At 41.9% G+C, this 19606-nt stretch overlaps 1 protein-coding gene across 1 annotated transcript in view; it reads left to right on the top strand.

The window, feature by feature from the left end:
• Positions 1 to 19606, top strand: part of LOC126153038 (uncharacterized) — a 182617-nt gene that overhangs the window by 34779 nt on the left and 128232 nt on the right. The window contains exon 2 of the mRNA XM_049916043.1: positions 4938 to 5425. Within this exon, the coding sequence (XP_049772000.1) occupies positions 4938 to 5425 (488 nt within the window). The remainder of the gene's footprint in view (positions 1 to 4937; positions 5426 to 19606) is intronic.

The following is a 19606-nucleotide window of genomic DNA, read 5'->3' as shown; positions in this document are numbered from 1 at the left end:
AGCACTAGTAACAACAACACGTGAACAGCACAGAGTGAAGAGGTATTGTGAACTGAAGGTCAATAGCAGAAGCTCACTGCTTGGTGATGGCGGGGGAAGGGGCAGCACGACAGACAGGCACTGACATGAGAATACTGCTGGTTTCTCCTAATTACTCTTTATTTTACGTATATCTAGTATAAAAACCGCTAAATAACAGTTTATGGTGATCCTAAGAACCAAAATTCAAACTCACTAGAGTGCTGGAATATCGGAAAAAGCTAAAACTAGACAAGCAGTTTGTGAAATAACTGTATGTGGTGGAATGTTTTCACCATTTTTCCCGAAATCAGCGTTGAAAACAGTGTAAAAATCACTTAATAAATTTGAAACAATTTTTATGTCACAGACCTGTGTTATCAATCAATTATCAGAAACTACTTTTTTCGACGATATCTTAGGTGTATTGTCAACATTATTACACGCAAGTCCATGCCTGGAGTTATTTTCCACAGAACAGTCCACAGTGAGGAACAGTACCACCGTCCTCAGACAATAATGTTCATATTATTATTATTTTTCTCTCATAATTTCTTTGCTGATTTGTACATAGGAATGGGACCTATGTCTTGAACCACCGAACATTTATGCAACTCCCTTGGTTTGTTACATACACCATATATGTTTTTGTACTACCAAAAATACGTGTTACAGTAAACAGAACCTCCTACTCTCCATTAATACATAATTGCAGGTATGCACTAAAATAGATTCTACTAACTTCCTGGAAAAAAACTTAATCGGGTTTAAGCAAGTTTCGAAACCGTCTACTTTTACTTTGTATTCCATTCAAGTAGCTGTCTAGCTTTCGAGGGCTAACTTTTACTTGAGTGCATCATAGGCAAGTATTCGGTTCCCTTAAAGCTATGATACTTCATTACTTTTACGCAGTGCATTGTCTCTAGCAACACTTTTCCTAACTGCGGCTATCTGTTACCATGAATCATTTCACCTTAAAGAATTCCTCATAATATATAACAACTTTAATCATCATTACTTCCTTCCTTGCTACCAAAACTGAATCTCAAAAGTATACCATGCTTTTACTTAAAATTTTCTACTTATTCCTGGAAACTAATCCCAGTATACTATGTATGACCTCCCTCAATATAATAGGGTGATTTATAGTTACCCTAGGCCTCTGGAATTAGAGATTAACATCAATATCTCTTAGTCCACTGTAAGCGCTCAATAGTACCAAAATTGCTGTTTGTACTGTATTAAGCAATAAATTTGCACTTCTTCAATGAATCGTGTACATTAGTTGTTTACTACGTCTCTTTCTGTATTACATTACATCTTGAATTAATCTAGTTCTTTCGTTTAGATTCCTGGCAGTCAACCTTCCCAAACAGTGACCTATTCCCCTACGACTCGTTATCTTTTCTCAAACTTGTATTCCGTTTCTTTCGAACGTGAAATACTTAATACTTCATCGTACCATCTTCTTCGATTCTTATATGTAAGGTTCCTTTCAGAGTATGCTGATTCAATAGCTCCATACTTAATAATCACCTACAACCGCTCGCTCGATGAAAGATCCGTACCCAAAGACTGAAAAGCTGCACAGGTCACACCAATATTCAAGAAAGGCAGTAGGAGTAATCCACTAAATGACAGGCCTATACCATTAACGTCGGAATGTAAGAAGATTTAGGAACATATATTGCGTCCGAACATTATGAATTACAACTAGCTCTTTACTCACACGAAGTGTTCAGTGCCAGGGACAAGGAATTGCAAATTCATTCCGTATTCCTAGATTTACAGAAGGCTTTTGACGATTTAGAAAAGATATCCGTATAGGGAGAAAATAGGCAATGACTCTAAATAATGAAAAGAGTGAGGTCATCCACATGAGTGCTAACAGGAATCCACTAAACTTCGGTTACACGATAAATCAAATCTGAAGGCCCTAAATTCTATTAAATACCTAGTAATTGCAATTACGATAATTTAAATTGGAAAGAACACATAGAAAATGTTGTGGGGAAAGCGAATCAAAGACTGCGTTTTATTGGCAGAACACTTAGACGATGCAACAGATCTACTAAAGAGACTGCCTACACTACGCTAGCCCGTCCTTTTTTGCGGTACTGCTGCGCGAAATGGGATCCTTACCAGATGGGATTAACGGAGTACATCGAGAAAGTTCAAAAAAGAGCATCACGTTTTGTGCTATCGATAAATAGGGGAGACAGTGTCATTGACATGCTGAAGGATTTGCGGCGTACGTAATTAAAACAAATGCGTTTCTCATTGCGGTACAATCTCTCAGGAAATTTCAATCACCAACTTTCTCTTCCACTTTGCTGACGCCGACCTACGTAGGGAGAAACGATCATCATAATAAAATAAGGGAAATCCGAGCGTCCACGGAAAGATATTAGTTTTCATCTTTTGCACGTGCTGTTCGAGATTGGAATAGTAGAGAATTATTGTGGAGGAAGTTCAATGAACCCTCTGCCCGGCACTTAAGCGCGATTTACAGAGTATCCACTTAGATGTAGATGTATATCTTGAAGTTATTAATATCTTCCTATATTGCCAACCAATCGGTTTTCCATTTGTAATGTGCTCAATGTTTTATATATACCTTTGAATTTTCCCATTTTTTGGATCCTTAAGGATTAGTGATTTTGATGTGGTTTACCAGTCACTTTCCACGGTCCATCGTGTCTTAGGAACAATTTGCTGTTTTTCTTCTTTATCTTTGAACGACGTCCTTGAACCTTAACAAAAGCCTTATCTCCAATATGGTACTTGGGTATTCTAGCATTTGTGTTTTATTTCTTTAAACTTTTTTTTGCATTGAAAGCTAGGTCTTGTCTCATTCTCTTCTTTGTTATCGTTTTTAGACATTGTAAAATCTCATCTGTTCTACCACAGTCTTCACCTATTGTTTTCAGACTTACGTAGGTGGATAATGAACTAATTAATATTTTCATTAACTGAGTTTTATTTAAAGGCTCGATCAACAGTTGTGCTTTGTCTAAATACCACTCGAAATATGTAGTGATGGTCTCAACTCGCGGAAGCGGTTCGTATTACACCACACCGTGGCTGTCCCACCAGATGCATAAGTTATCTTCTGTGGATGCGCGAAGGTCTTTGTACGTGGAATTTGTGGCTCGTTTAACCACTCCTTTCTTTTAATTATATTAGCACAAGACCGCCATTCTTCGTCACCAGTTACGATACAGGATGGGACTGGTCAGTGTTGTTCACGGGCCAATTGATGTCTAGAAAGTAGAGGTGCACATATCGCCACCGGTTGACTTTTGTGATATTGGCTTACAGCTTGCAATACCCCTATACCCAATTTCTGAACCTTCCCCGTTGCTTGCAAATGTCGCACGATGGTGGAATGATCACAGTTGATCACATATGCCAGTTCTCGAGTACACAGAATTGGATCGTTGTGGATTAATACGTTTAAACGATCTTCATCACTCCTCGAAGGTCTTCCTGAATCTCTAGAGTCACTAGAATTATTAATTTCTGGGAGTCCATGGTGCTACGATTACTGGGGTTTTCCATACCATTACTGGAATTGTATTTATGCTTCTCATAGATGATGGATAAAAGAATTAACTTAGATCTTTGATAATAATTCGCAGCTTATCTCAGTATTAGTTGGTAGTATTCAGCCACTTTAATCTTAGTCATCACACATCAACTAAGTGTTTCGAGAGAAAATGGTCTCATCGTCAAGTTGCCAACGCTCAAATCGTAGGTTAAAAAGATAAAACTAACAACACATGTGGGAGGCAGTATGAATTACATGTATCTGAAATAACACAACAGTGTTAGATACGCATACTCATCCATGCATTTACGTCACTAATTGTTACTCTAACTGAAGACAATAACAAGATGTGCTTAGTTGGGCATCGACGTTTGCAAAGTCTGTGAACCCTCATTGCCTATATATGGGTAACACAACGCATTTTTGGAAACCGATTTCGACTCCCTGTATCAGCGGACGCTTTCGTGATGTGCTATGGAGCCCAACGTGCCTTCTTCTTAATCCACAGAGACAAATCTATCGATCAGTCGAGGCTTTTGCATCAGTTTCGCCACACAAGATTAGCATCTCTTCGACGGGTTGTTAGCTGTTCGTTAGTAGTGTACTGCAGTACGTCACAACGAGTCTACCACATTTTGATACCTCTAAGACCCCCCCCCCCCCCTCTTCCCACCACACTCCCCATTCTACCACAGAGGTCCGTGCCCTTGCTTTTCCTTACCTAACATTAGTAACATTATTGATGTAAATCAGATCTACCATTGATAAATTATTTTTCGTTATGTAATACCGTATTTATAAAATATATTCTTATAAACTTCAAATTTCATAAAAATTCTTATTCACAAAATCATTTGCAAATTTCGATTTTCTAAAAGAGAACAGCATCAAAAAAAATTATACATGAGTATATTGAAAATGTTACGCTCTGTGTACCTGTTAAAAACTCTATCTAGCAGCCGGATACAAGATACAATTATCTCCGTAACAGGAGGAGGTAGGTCCCACGGAAATGTTGCTTAACACGGCCCAATCAGAATCTCATGGTTTTCTTCCATATGCCCCTGCCCTTTTCCCATTACAGTATCCTCTAGTCATTTTCCTTCTTCGTTTTCTTCTTCTTCTTCACGACCCCTTCCGTCCTCGCTCTTCCCTATGTCTTCTGTCGATCCTCATGCTTTTCGAATGTCACAAAACTACACCCACAAGGAAGCGGCTCCCGCTGCGCGCACCGCCTGTCGTATCCTAGTTACGTCACTGACCGAAGCTTCTCTATAAATCTAAGTTTCGGAGACGAAACTCTGGATACTCTGATTTCACGCACTGGTAGTTTCATTGCCTTTTAACAGATTTTGTGTACCATTTCCAGGAATGGTATGGCGTCCGATCCAGACGGTGGCGCTGCTGTTGCTGCTATCGTCCACCACCGGCAGTCGCGCAACGCCGGAGGAAAACGCAGTCTGCCTGACGTTGATGGCCAGGCTCGAATCCGTAAGGTGGTGGTGCCGCCAGCCCCGGCTGCCAGGGAACATCGTGAACAGCGTGCGAGCGTGTATACAGCGAAACGAATTCGTGAGAGAACTGCCCAGCAATAATACCAACCATGACGAGCTCATAATAGGATTTTCATCGAAGCATCTCCGAGGCGCCCTTATCTCCAGTATATGGACAACATGCCACGCGGAGGACGGAGGCTGGTCCAAGGAGCCCAAGGCGTACTTCGGAACCGTAACGCTCGAGGGCGAAGCCAGCGGCCAACAGGAATATCGTCTGTGGTACGCCGCTGACAGCCACCACCAGTGCTGGGAGAGAACGTACAAGAAGTTCATCCCCGAGATAAAGAGAGGACAATTCACGGCAAGTAGATATATATATTAACAAAACATCTTACATATTCCAGTCCTTGTGCATAAATATTCCTGCACCAGTAACAAGTATTAAGCATTTGATCAGTTTTACATTCAGTAATGTTAAGCCCCCAGAATTTTTGTGCTACTCTCGAATTGATCTGCATCTACATGAGCATTCTGTAGTTCACACTTGGCAGAAGGTTCATAAAACTACTTTAATACAATTGCCCGTCCGTTCCATTCTCGAGTAGAGCATGGGAAAACTAAATACTTACATCTTTCGGTGTGAGTTGTGATGTTTCTTATATTATTGCGATGGTCATTACTCCCCGTGTACGTGGGATTCAATAAGATATTTCCACATTTGGAGGAGAAAGCTGGCGTTTGAAGCTTCGTGAAAATATCTCGCCGTATCCAAAAACACCTTTGTGTAATGATTGTCACCTCAAGTTGTGGATCATATCCGTGATACTTTCTCCTCTATTTCACTTTAATGCTTTATTAGGTGCCCTTCTTTGAACTTCTTCGATGTCTTTCGTCATTACTATCTTGTAAGGACCCCATACCGCGCATCTATGCTCCAGAATACGACTGGCATGTGTTGTGTAGGCACTTTCTTGCGTAGATTTGTAGCATCTTCTAAGTGTTCTGCCGATAAAACGCAGAAGTGGTGCGTTCTTAAAATTTGAAAACAGTAGTTAGGTGTACAATGATACTCTTTTGCCTACGACTGAAGCTGATCTTCCAGTTGTGATAACAATTTCGACGAGGTAAAAATTTAGAAAGCGGATAGTTCCTTCAGCGGTTAATATTTACAGAATCACAAATTATGTGTGCAAACGGGAACATTTTACGACTGACGTCCTAAAGATTAAATAAATAAAGTAAATCAAACTAATACCAGAACAAAAATTACGAATCGTATTCTTACGTTAAGTCCGTTTACTGATATAAATATTTTACTTCAACAAAGTTCTTTACTGAATGACACATAAAACTATTTTCAGTAGGGGAATAAATGTGATATATATTTCATAAATAAAGTTCTGTGGACTGTTGCATTTAATTTTTTTTAATGTTTTTGTTTTCTATGTGTATTTCGGAGCGGTAGTTCCATCAGTAGGGTATGAAAAGATTCACTTGTAGTTTTTCGTAATAACCTAGCATAGCGATCACGCTTGATGGAGGTTATGTTGTTAAAAAAGAACACGTATCAGCGCTCATAAAAAAAGCTACAGGGCTACACCAAACTCTCGCTAATAAGGCTCTCAGTAGTCCGGCCTCTCAGTAATTCGACACACTTACAGACTATAGTCGTTCAATCTGAAATGACACCTACAATAATGAAATTTCGTCTGCAACAATGTTGTTAGTTAATGTGCAACATTCCCGTGCACTTTGATATAGTGACTTTCCTTACAGATCGTTATCATGGCTTCTAAAGGGAAACATGTTATGCAGGACCTCAAGCAGAAACTCGAAATTAGATATAAACTGAACTGAGGTTCTTCGCAGAAACCATTGTTGCTGGAAATAGTGTTGGACGAGCAGCTATTTATGACCAAACTTCAGGAGAAAAGAGGTAATCATAAGCTCGCAGGGAAGTTACGAAAAACTGACGAAGAAGAATACATAGGAGGAGAGAACATGAAGATATCTCAGACTGCTGGTGCTGAAGCTGGAGACGTCTTCCTGCAGTACATTAGGCAAAAATCAGAAACTTGGCAGGACCTATGAAATGCTTGTAAAGCCGTTGTGTGGTAAAGCATACTGCCGTCGCGTAACGTCGTGGAGACAACTAAAACTTTGTGACATGTTTCAGAGTGAATGTCGAGTGATATTAATATGCATGTACACACTCAAGGACTAACGTTTCTTTAAAAATGACTGTATCTTTTGATTTGATAAAGTACAATCACTATGTGTTTATACTAAACTTTAGACACTCTCAACAATCCGGCAGTTCCGCTAATCCGGCACCCATACGTGCAAGGAATGGCCGGTTTAGCAAGAGTCCAGTGTATTACATTACCTGCCTATTGCGAGAATACATTTTGTACTTGCATCGATAACAAGCTGAAGTACGAATGCGTTTAAAATAAACAGATAAACGTCTTGTGTGGTCACACGTATGAGCTTAAAGTAGTTGTATATATTGATCAGTCAAAAGATTATGACCCCTACCTAACAGCCGGTATGTCCACCTTTGGCACAGATAACAGCGGCGATGCGTCGTGGCATGAATATGGAAGCAATAAGGCCTTGGTAGATGGCTGGAGGCACCTAATTCCCGTATATACCGGGGAGGGGGAAAGGGGCGATGTCTGACGCAACTTTCAGTCACATCGCAGATATGTTCCATTGGTCTCAGATTTGACGATTTGGTGAGCCAGCACATCAATGGGAACTCGCCACTATGTTCCTCGAACCGCTCCATCACACTCCTTGCCTATGACATTGAGCAGTATCCTGTTGAAAAATACCACTGCCGTCGGTAAACTTGATCATCATGAAGTTGTGTACGTGGTCTGCAGCCAGTGTACGACACTTCGTGGGCGTCATGGTGATTTGCACGAGCTCCACTGGACCCATGTATATCAATATGAATATTCCCCTGTGCACATTGGAACCGCCGCCAGTTTGGTTCAAATGGTTCAAATGGCTCTGAGCACTATGGGACTTAACTTCTGTCATCAGTCCCCTAGAACTTAGAACTACTTAAACCTAACTAACCTAAGGACATCACACACATCCATGCCCGAGGCGCAGCCAGTTTGTCTCCTTCCCGCTGTACAGGTGTCAAGGAGCTGTTTCCCTAGAATACGACGCATTCGCGCCATCACATCGGCATGATGAGAAAGGTATCGGGAGTCGGCAGACCATGCTAGGCTTTGTCACTGCGCCAACGTCCTGTACCGATTCGTAAGTGATTTCAAACGTAGTTGCCGATTTCGTGGTTTTAACAGTGGCACAAACATGGATTGTCGGCTGCTGAGGCCCATTGTTAGGAGCGTTCGCGGTTCGGTGCACTATGTGTTCAGTCACACTTGTACCCTGCCCAGCGTTATTTTCTGATGTTAGTTCTGCCACAGCTGGCCGCCTGTCCCGCTTTACCAGTCTGCCTAGCCTGCGACGTCCAACATCTGTAATGAGGGCTGGCCACACAACCCCATGAAGTCTGGAAGTAGATTATCTTGGTTTCGTCACGTGTTGAAAACGCTCTTCACAGCATTCCTTGAATGCCCCACAAGTCTTGCCGTTTCCGGTGTCGCTGCTATCGCCTCGGCGGGCTTAGGTCGGTAATAGGTTGGTGGTCATAATGTTCTGCCTGATCAGTATGTATGACAATTGAGAAACAAGCTTGCTGGCAAAGGCGAAGAGTGTTTGTTAGAAACATATTCGCAACGAGGTGGTTTTTATAGGAACAGAACAAATGGTTCAAATGGCTCTGAGCACTACGGCACTTACTTCTGAGGTCATCAGTCCCCTAGAACTTAGAACTACTTAAACCTAACTAACCTAAGGACATCACACCACATCCATGCCCAAGGCAGGATTCGAACCTGCGACCGTAGCGGTCGGGCGAGTTCCAGACTGAAGTGCCTAGAACCGCTCGGCCACAACGGTCGGAAACAGAACAAGATAAGCAAACGAAAGTATCACCTGCTGGGAACTCAGTGACAATTTGGGAGTCATGTCCAGAGAAACCGCCTCAGGTCGCTTATTATTTGATTTATTGGCCTACTTTCGGGGATGAGAGGCGAGAGTCTTCAGATATTCATTACGCTGGGGCAACACCTTAGAGGTTAAAAGTACAGCTCAGAAGCATCCGTAAGACAAAGCGGTCTCGACAGAGGTTCTGAGCAGCACCATTCTTACGGCTGATGGGCTAAACCTATTAAATAAATAAATATATACGTCACCTGTGGCTGTTTTGCTGTACAATAAGAAAAAAAATGGCTCTGAGCACTATGGGACTCAATATCTGAGGTCATCAGTCCCTAGGCCTTAGAACTACTTAAACCTAACTAACCTAAGGACATCACACACATCCATGCCCGAGGCAGGATTCGAACCTGCGACCGTAGCGGTCGCGCGGTTCCAGACTGCAGTGCCTAGAACTGCTCCTCCACTCCAGCCGGCAATAAGAAAAAATAATATAAGGTGGGACACTTTAAGTCAACGTTTAAAAGTTCAAGGCATAAAATTACGTTAGCCCCGTAGACTCTTGATGAAATTACAAACATAATTCTCAAAATCTTCAAGAAATCTCGCTTAAAGTAACCCATCTATTGTAAGCTTTCATTTAATCTTATCCCTCTTCTTTTCGTTCCGATAAGAACTCGACACAAACAAGATTGTCTAAAAAATTCTGTACGTCTATACAATCTATTTCCATTTTTTTTTTTATTTTACTTCCTTGACCATTTGCGCTTCCTGTCAACAAAATTGTCAGTTACTTAAGGAGAGTGAAATTTTATATTTTAACTGTCTAGGAATTTTGGTAATTCACTATGAATTCCAATGCAATATAATTATTTCTGGCCGGCTGCGGTGGCAAAGCGGTTCTAGGCACTTCAGTCCCGAACCGCGCGACTGCTACGGTCGCAGGTTCGAATCCTGCCTCGGGCATGGATGTGTGTGATATCCTTAGGTTAGTTAGGTTTAATTAGTTCTAAGTTCTAGGGGACTGATGACCTAGATGTTAAGTCCCATAGTGCTCATAGCCATTTGAACCAATTATTTCTGTAGTTTTGGTTTATATCCGGAAAATAGTATGCAAAGCTGGAGCACAACTGTGTATTGATTGTCAAATTACAATGGGGAACACATAAGTAAAACAAATAGAAGCATAAGAACTGTGGTGTTACAGGGGACTGTTGAAGACCAAATGGATTGATGTAATGAAGAATGAAGAGGTTCTGCAATGAGTCACTGGGAATAAATGCCTAATTAAGAGCGTAAACATTGAAAAGATTCGGTAAAAAATCACGATTTGAATAGTTACTGAAAATTGTCTTTGAAGTGGTGGTGGAAGGGAAGAATTGCGGGGACAGTGGCAGACCTAGGTGTGAGCGTATATGGCAGTAGCTCTATGAAGTAGGGTGCAGTATCAACGCTGAAGTGAAAAAATACTGCGTGCTCACGGAACACGGGCCGTTTGGAACGGCGCAGTACTGAGAGCGCAGTGCTGGGAGGAGGTCGTGGTGGCGGGTAGATCTTCTCTACACAAGACACAATTTCAGCTACAGTGGACCATTGGTACTTCGATCATTGTTTGTTCGTCTATGACAGTTTCATTAGAGGAGTCTGTTACGGCTATGTACAATACTGGCCATTAAAATTGCTACACCAAGAAGAAACGCAGATGATAAACAGGTATTCATTGGAAAAATATACTAGAACTGACATGTGATTACATTTCCACGCAATTTGGGTGCATAGATCCTGAGAAATCAGTACCCAGAACAACCACATCTGGCTGTAATAACGGCCTTGATACGCCTGGGCATTGAGTCAAACAGAGCTTGGATGGCGTGTACAAGTACAGCTGCCCATGCAGCTTCAACACGAAACCACAGTTCCTAAAGAGTAGTGACTGGCGTATTGTGACAAGCGTGTGCGTTCACAGCGATGTCGCCGAACACGGATGCGACCATCATGATGCTGTAAACAGAACCTGGATTCATCCGGAAAAATGACATTTTGCCATTCGTGCACCCAGGTTCGTCGTTGAGTACACCATCGCAGGCGCTCCTGTCTGTGATGCAGCGTCAAGGATAACCGCAGCCATGGTCTTCGAGCTGATAGTCCATTTTGCTGCAAATGTTGTCGTCGAACTGTTCGTGCAGATGGTTGTTGTCTTGCAAACGTCTCCATCTGTTCACTCAGGGATCGAGACGTGGCTGCACGATCCGTTACAGCCATGCGGATAAGATGCCTGTCATCTCAACTGCTAGTGATACGAGGCCGTTGGGATCCAGCATGGATTGACATTGCAACTGGTAGGTCGCTGGAGTTTGCAGAAGTGAAAAAACAGGGAAGTAGACATGAAATGTTCTGGAAAAATCCGATATGCGACGGAACCGAAGGACGGAAGCTTACATAAGGTTAACAAGGTTAGAAAAGTGATTATCGCCAAGCGTGAATGTGCATTGTTTTCCTTCTCATTATTGCCGTAAGGCGGATGAGCAGACTGCTAGTTTGTTGATGTACAGAATATCTAACAATAAATCAATACTTAAATATACAGCTCTAAAACGGGGTGAACATTTACAATGTTCAGCCGATATTTATATAATCTGATACGTTGACATTTTTATGTCGATATATCGATACATCGACATACCAAGGGCCGATAATGATATTTAAATAGTGATATTGGATTTCCGATATTTTTAAAAATATCAACAGTCCTAGTTCTGACTGAGACGGCCGCCTAAAGCGTTGAACTGCATCGGATTATATCGCCAGTTATTGCATCGGCATAAGGAAGTACATGATCATTAAGGTATTTCGGCTGCATGTAGAAAAATATGACCCGTACGTCAACCTAGACATGTCGCAGGTACACTTCTGATCGACATTAAATTCATAAAAACCGTCTATGGATTCTCACTAAAAAATAGGACACCCGTTATCACTTTACAATCTATATCATGGCGATCCTCCTCCGGTGTGATTATTTTTATACACATTGAAAGTTTTTCTTGTTGTGGAGAATGGTGAGCGTTGCACACATTCCTGGTGGATAAGTATACATAATACGATGTAGTAATCTGCGCACCACACTAGCTCCACTCTGGCCACAGAAGGAGCAGGCCGAAATAATCGTATGACATCGAGGACGTAACAGCTAGGATCGGCAAGTAGTGCAAGAATAGAAAAACGTGGATAGCTTTTGTAGCGTATCAGCTTTCATCCGCTTCCAGTGGTGGGTTTTCCTGCTGGTGACAACACAAAAGTTACATCGACGTTGACGGTGAACGATGGTGCTGAAGGAGGACGGAGGACCATTAGTCCAGTCAGATGGTGGTCCTTAATGGAAAGTTTTGTAGACTTATTACGTTTTTCGACAAAGTAAATTGTTTCTGAAAATGAAGAGGATAAATTCCCCACAGAATAGATCTCAGTGACTGTCTTCTTAAAACCAACCGTGTGGCGTAATTTCGTTCACCACCACCAAACTCCAACTCCTCATCCCTGAATATGCTATGATGTTCAACACTCCTACAATTGGGATCATTATAAGGTGTTTATATAACTGATGTAAATTAGTAATAGTATTGCTTAATTTGGTATATGGTAATAAAAATTATTATAATAGTATATTACGAGAAATAGGGAAAAAGACAAGGCCTAGCAGAAATCATTGGATAACACAATATTGGACTTAATTGATGAAAGGCGAAAATTTACAGCAAATAAAGCAGGAGAAAGGGAATACAAACTTTTAAAAAGAGAGGTTGACAGTAAGTGTAAAATGGCTAAGTAGGAATAGATAGAGGACAAATGTAAGGATTAGAAGCATATTTCAGTAGAGGAAAGATAGATATCACCTACAGGAAAATTAAAGAGACCTTTGCGGAATAGAGAAGCAGCTGTATGAATACAAAGAGCTCAGATGGAAAACCAGTCCTAAGCAAATAAAGGGAAGCAGAAAGGTGGAAGGAGAATAAAGAGGGCCTATACAAGGGAGATGAAGCCAGTATTATAGAAAGAGAAGATGACGTAGACGAAGGTGAGATGGGAGATACGGTAATGCGGCAAGGCTTCTGGAGTAGATAATATTCCGTCAGAACTACTGCTAGCCTTGGGAGAGCCAGCCATGACAAAACTCTTCCATCTGGTGTGTCACATATATGAGGCAGGCGACATACATCGAGTGTAGTAATTTCAATTCCAAAGAAAACAGCTGCTGATAGGTCTGAAAATTACCGGACTATCAGTTCAATAAGCCATAGTTACAAAATAGTAAAACGAATTCTTCAAGAAAAATGAAATAAAATCTGGTAAGAAGCCGAGCTCGGGGAAGATCGGTTTGGGTTCCAGTGAAATGTAGGAACGCGCGAGACAATACTAATCCTACGACTTCTCTTAGAAGATAGACTAAGTAAAGGCAAACCCGCGAATGCAGTGTTAACCGGAACGCACTCTTTGAATTTCTGCAGGTAGCTGGAGTAAAATACATCGAGCAGAAGGCTATTTAGAGCTTGTACAGAACAGCTTGTATAGAACCAGCGAGTGAGACAGGGCTGTAGCCTACCCCGATGTTATTCAATCTGTACAACGAGCAAGCAGTAAAGGAAACAAAAGAAAAATCTGGACAAGAATTTCAAGTTCTGGAAGAAGATATAAAAAAAACTTGAGATTCTGCGAAGCCATTGTAATTACGTGACAGACAGCAAATGACTTGGAAGAGCAGCTGAATGGAATTGACAGTGCCTTGGAAGAAGGATATAAGATTGACATACAAAAAGCAAAACAATAATAATGTAATTACATCAGGTGATGCTAAGGGAATTTAATTGGGAAGCGACACAGTTAAAGTAGTAAATGAGTTTTGCTATTTGGGCAGTAAAATAACTGGTGATAGCAGGAGGATATAAAATGTAGAATGTCAATGGCAAGAAAAACATTTATGAAGAAGAGAAATTTATTATCATCGAACATGGATTTAAGTGATAGGCAGTCTTTTCTGAAGGTATTTGGAGTGTATCCATGTATTGAAGTGAAACTGGACGACAAACAATTTAGAAAAAAAGAGAATGTGGTGTTACAGAAGAACCTTGAAGATTAGATGGGCCGAATGGAATAGGAGAGACAAGGAATTTGTGGCACAGCTTGACCAAAAGAAGGGCTCAGTTTAGAGGACACTTCCTGAGACATCAGGGGATCACCAATTTAGTACTGGAGGGGAGGGGGGGGGGTAAAAATCGAAGAGAGAGAGAGCAAAAGAGACGAATACAGCAAGCAGATTCAGTAAGGTGTAGGCTGCAGTACTTATTCGCGGATGAAGAGGCTCGCACAGGATAGAGTAGCATGGAGAGCTGCATCAAACCAGTCTTCGAACTGAATATCACAGAAACAACATGGTCTGATGAAAAAGTTTCAGTTTAAGGGCGTTACTGCACCGTGTATGCAACGTAGCGCGACTCCGACGCGGGTATATAATCATCGACATGCAAGCAAGGGATTAGTGTGGCATTCGTGTCTTTCCGATGCACGTGCGTAAATGAGGAAACGTGAACTATGGTGGCGTTACTACCAATGCACCCAAACAAGACCAACGTGCAGTTATTCTTTTGTTGGCTGCCGAAGGACAAACACCGGTAGACATCCATCGGAGAATGGAGAATGTGTATGGGGCAGCACTTCTCACGAAAACCATTGCTATCGAATGGTGCGCCAAACGGAGCTGCTACTTCATGGTAACGCACGTCCCCACATCCGAAATGTAACTCACGTGAGACACACTCGAGCATCTGCCCTATGGTCCTGATCTCTCTCCGTGCGATTATCACGTCTACGGCTCCTTAAAGAAGGCCTAAAAGGGTTAACGACTTCTGCCGTGATGAGGATGTGCAGCAGGCAGTTACGGACTTCTTCACGCAGCAGGACACCGTGTTTTACCAAACGACTACCTTCAACGTGGAGCGCCGTCGAGATGATTGTCTCTATGCTCACGGCAATTTTGCCTGGCTGACATATCGATTCTGGACTTCTACATCTACATCTACATTTATACTCTGCAAGACACCCAACGGTGTGTTGCGGAGGGCACTTTACGTGCCACTGTCATTACCTCCCTTTCCTGTTCCAGTTGCGTATGGTTCGCGGGAAGAACGACTGCCGGAAAGCCTCCGTGCGCGCTAGAATCTCTCTAATTTTACATTCGTGATCTCCTCGGGAGGTATAAGTAGGGGGAAGCAATATATTCGATACCTCACCCAGAAACGCACCCTCTCGAAATCTGGACAGCAAGCTACACCGTGATGCACAGCGCCTCTCTTGCAGAGTCTGCTACTTTAGTTTGCAAAACATCTCCGTAACGCTATCTATCACGCTTACCAAATAACCCTGTGACGAAACGCGCTGCTCTTCTTTGGATCTTGTCTATCCCCTTTGTCAACCAGACCTGGTACGGATCCCACACTGATGACCAATACTCAAGTATAGGTCGAACGAGTCTTTTGTAAGCCACCTCCTTTGTTGATGGAGTACATTTTCTAAGGACTCTCCCAATGAATCTCAACCTGACACCCGCCTTACCAACAATTAATTTTATATGATCATTCCACTTCAAATCGTTCCGTACGCATACTCCCAGATATTTTACAGAAGTAACTGCTACCAGTGTTTGTTCCGCTATCATATAATCATACAATAAAGGATCCTTCTTTCTATGTATTCGCAATACATTACACTTGTCTATCTTAAGGGTCAGTTGCCACTCCCTGCACCAAGTGCCTATCCGCTGCAGATCTGACTGCATTTCGCTGCTATTTTCTAATGTTGCAACTTCTCTGTATACTACAGCATCATCCGCGAAAAGCCGTATGGAACTTCCGTCACTATCTACTAGCTCATTTATATATATTGTGAAAAGCAATGGTCCCAAACACTACCCTAACACACTTCACGGCCTTCGACCGGAAACTTTTTGATCGCCCCTTATGATAAAATAAATTTAAAGAAATTTCAAAGACGTTTCATCTTATTCGAGCTTTGTGCTCCTCTGCTCTCGATTCGCCTGCAAAATGAGATTATACAGGGTGTTTGGGGAGGAAATGTCAATATTTTAAACACTGGCAGTATAAGTAATTCTGAATAAAAAATGTTATATGAACATAGGTCCACAAATGCTTCGTTAGGGAGGCGTGGGTATTGAAAGGAACTTTCATTCTGCAAAATTGGTGTGCACAAAGTGAACACATACGCAATACAACTGCACCGTAACGTGATTTTCTTGCAAACAATGCACGGGTACATGCCATGTTTACGCAATGCAGCTTACCGCGTATTATGGTCATGTGACGTACGAGATACGTAGTAGCATCACCAGTTGTATGCGCAGTTGTGCCGTGTAAGCCGCATTGTGTAGTGTACTGGCGACAGATCGGTTAGCTATGTAGTGTATGCCAGCCGCTCGGCGTAGCCGCACGGTCTGGGGCGTCTTGTCACGGTCCGCGCGGCCTCCTCCGTCGGAGGTTCGAGTCCTCCCTCGAGCATGGGTGTGTGTGTTGTCCTTGGCGTAAGATAGTTTAAATTAGCTTAAGTATTGTGTAAGCGTAGGGACCGAAGATCTCAGCAGTTTGGTCCCATAAGATCTTACCACAAATTTCCAAAAAAACAATGCCACACGTCTACAGTAATGAGGAATACGCAGGTATGGTGTATGTTTATGGCTTCTGCGACGGTAGTGCTACCCTGCAAGAGAAGAATACCACAGGCGCTTTCTGACTCGACAATTACCTGATCACAGGGTGTTTACCAAAGTGTTTGTCACTTTGCGTGCAACAGGCTCACTTCCAAGCAGATTTTTCGTCCGAGCGTGCACGTCAACAAACCTCCCAAGAACAGGAAGAAATTATCGCAAGTGTTGAGCGAGGTCCCAGTACGAGCATACGAAGAATGTCCCTGAGTATGAATGTCCCACAGACATGTGTATGGGAAACATAACACGCGGAAAACCTGTATCCATTTCACATACAGCGTGTCCAAAACCTCCTCGTTGGCGACAATGCCCAACGACTTCAGTTATGTCACTGGGTAATTTAGAATAGTCGTTTGCTTCCATTCATCCTATTCACTAACGAAGCCCAGTTTTCACGACATGGAGTCAACAACACACGCAATAATCATCAATGGTCACAGGAAAACACACACGCTTCAGCGGATAGCAATTTCCAAGTTCGTTTTATCATAAATGTTTGGTGCCGCATGATCGGTAACCTTTGGTACGTCTACTTATTATCAATCAGCGATTGACGAGAGAGAGGTTCCAGCATTTTTTGGAAAATTCATTTGTGGAACTATTGGAAGACGTTCCTTTAGCCAAGAGAACTGGTATACACTTTTAACATGACGGTGCCCCTTCACATGTTAACTTACGTGTGAGGGTCCATCTCAACCGCACCTACCCTAATCGCTGGATTGTTGTGGCGGTGCTATTAACTGGCCTCCATGACCACCTGATCTTACACCTTTAGATTTCTGTTTATGGGGTTGGATGATATCAGAGGTGAACTAAGTGAAGGTAAATACAGGAGATGAACTGCTTCTTCGCATCATGGACGCTGCTGAATTGATTAGGAACAAACCACAGGCAACTGAACAAGCAACACAACATGTTATCGCTAGAACGCAAAAGTGCATTGACTTTCATGGTTGGATATTCGAAACTGTTCTGTGAATTGTGCAACATCTGTACGACAAGTGTTAAAGCCGTTTGTAAAAGACGTGGTACGTCTTTTTCAACTGAATACATGTAACATGCTTGTTGTAATGCATTATGTACTAAATGAAAAGTAGATAAAGATTATTTAAAAATGTGTAACGTAGCTGTACTTCTCTGTCAAATTGTTTTCAAGAAAATCACGTTACGGTCCAGTTGTACTGCGTATACGTTTGCGTTGTGCACATCAGTTTTGGAGAATTAAAGTTCCTTTCAATACACATACCTCCCTAACGAAGCATTTGCTGACCTATATTCATTTAACTTTTTTGTTAAGAATTAGTTATACTATCACTGTGAAAATATTGACCTTTCCTCCCCAAACACCCTGTATATGGGTGTATTTCAGGGAAGTAAAATAAGCAGTTATAATAAATGAAAATTGAAGCTAATGTACAGTGTTTCTTACAACAATGAGATCATGAGACTTCACAATGATAAATTATGACAACAACAACTTAAAACGGGGCTTACCTTCGTCGTTGCCACTCCTCATTTCAGTCTCTTGTTCCTCTTCTATTACCAGATCTACTGCTTCTAAGTCTTGCAAATCGAGGTGACTGAAATTTTTGCATTTATCGCAGCTGATGCTGAGCTACAAGTAATCCTGATCTGTTTTTCTTCTTCTACAAGAGTAGCCACGACACACTGTTCTGAATTTGCATGCGATATAGGTCAGGATAACTACCAGTCCTAGAGCTGAAGCAAAGTATTTGGAACCAGGCAACCTTTCGAACTTGTACAACCCCTTTCCTCGGGATCCTTATTTTTGCCCAGCCACTGTTGTACCTGGTGCTGCACTCGGAGAATATCCTGGCAAGCAGCGTCCTCAGATGGTGACAGAGAAGCGATGTTGGCAGATGTTACGAATGCAGATCTGATGTAAGTACTATATCTGAGGTGGTTCACATACCCTCATCTTCTACTACCGTACAACTTGATGCGACATCGTTTATCACACTCCACTACGGTCTCCTTGTCCGCGGATCTTCAAATTTTTTTTGCCACTGCTGCAATTCAGGGTTTTTCCTCAGCCTAGAGATGACTTTCACTTTGCCCTGTCTGTAAAGAGCGGATGTAGTGTCACAGACACTGAACGCTTGAAAAACAGGATATTCTCTTGAGCGGGATTGCCAATTCCACGAGGAGAGTAAAACTGCTATGTTATTTATCCTCTCCCTTGTTTCACCAATAATACATTATTTTGTTAACTGAGGCCTGTTAGAATGACAAGAAGATCCACGTCTTCCGTAACAACTACGACCGTTGAATATGTGGGGGCAAAAGACAGTACGGTGTTCATAAGCACGGTTCACCACATTTCACATCTTACTTGGAAGCCATGCTTGCTTTTGCCGAATTATTCGTTAACATTGATGTTGCGCTGATCTTGATCATTCCATTAGAAAGGAACTTCTCCTGAGCGACACGTGTTACTTTTGAAACGTCCCCTTTGAAAAATTATACAAGACTATGCTTAAACTGACACACAATATTTTTAGCGCAACGCAATCTGACTTTCAATAATCCCTACACAATGGTTTCTCGAACTACTGCAATACAGCGAGCGCCACTACTGCCAGCTAAATAAAAGATTCAAACTACTGAAGGCACTAACTACTAATAGGCATACTTAGCAAATGAAAGATTTTAATAGAGAACAAACAATGTATTTACCTTAATAATCATAATACATATGCCATCCAGTCTTAAAAATTTCAAATCTCCGCC

The sequence above is a fragment of the Schistocerca cancellata genome, chromosome 2, assembly GCF_023864275.1.
Source record: "Schistocerca cancellata isolate TAMUIC-IGC-003103 chromosome 2, iqSchCanc2.1, whole genome shotgun sequence".
NCBI classification, from domain to species: domain Eukaryota; kingdom Metazoa; phylum Arthropoda; class Insecta; order Orthoptera; family Acrididae; genus Schistocerca; species Schistocerca cancellata.
This window is presented reverse-complemented; position numbering and strand designations above follow the sequence as displayed.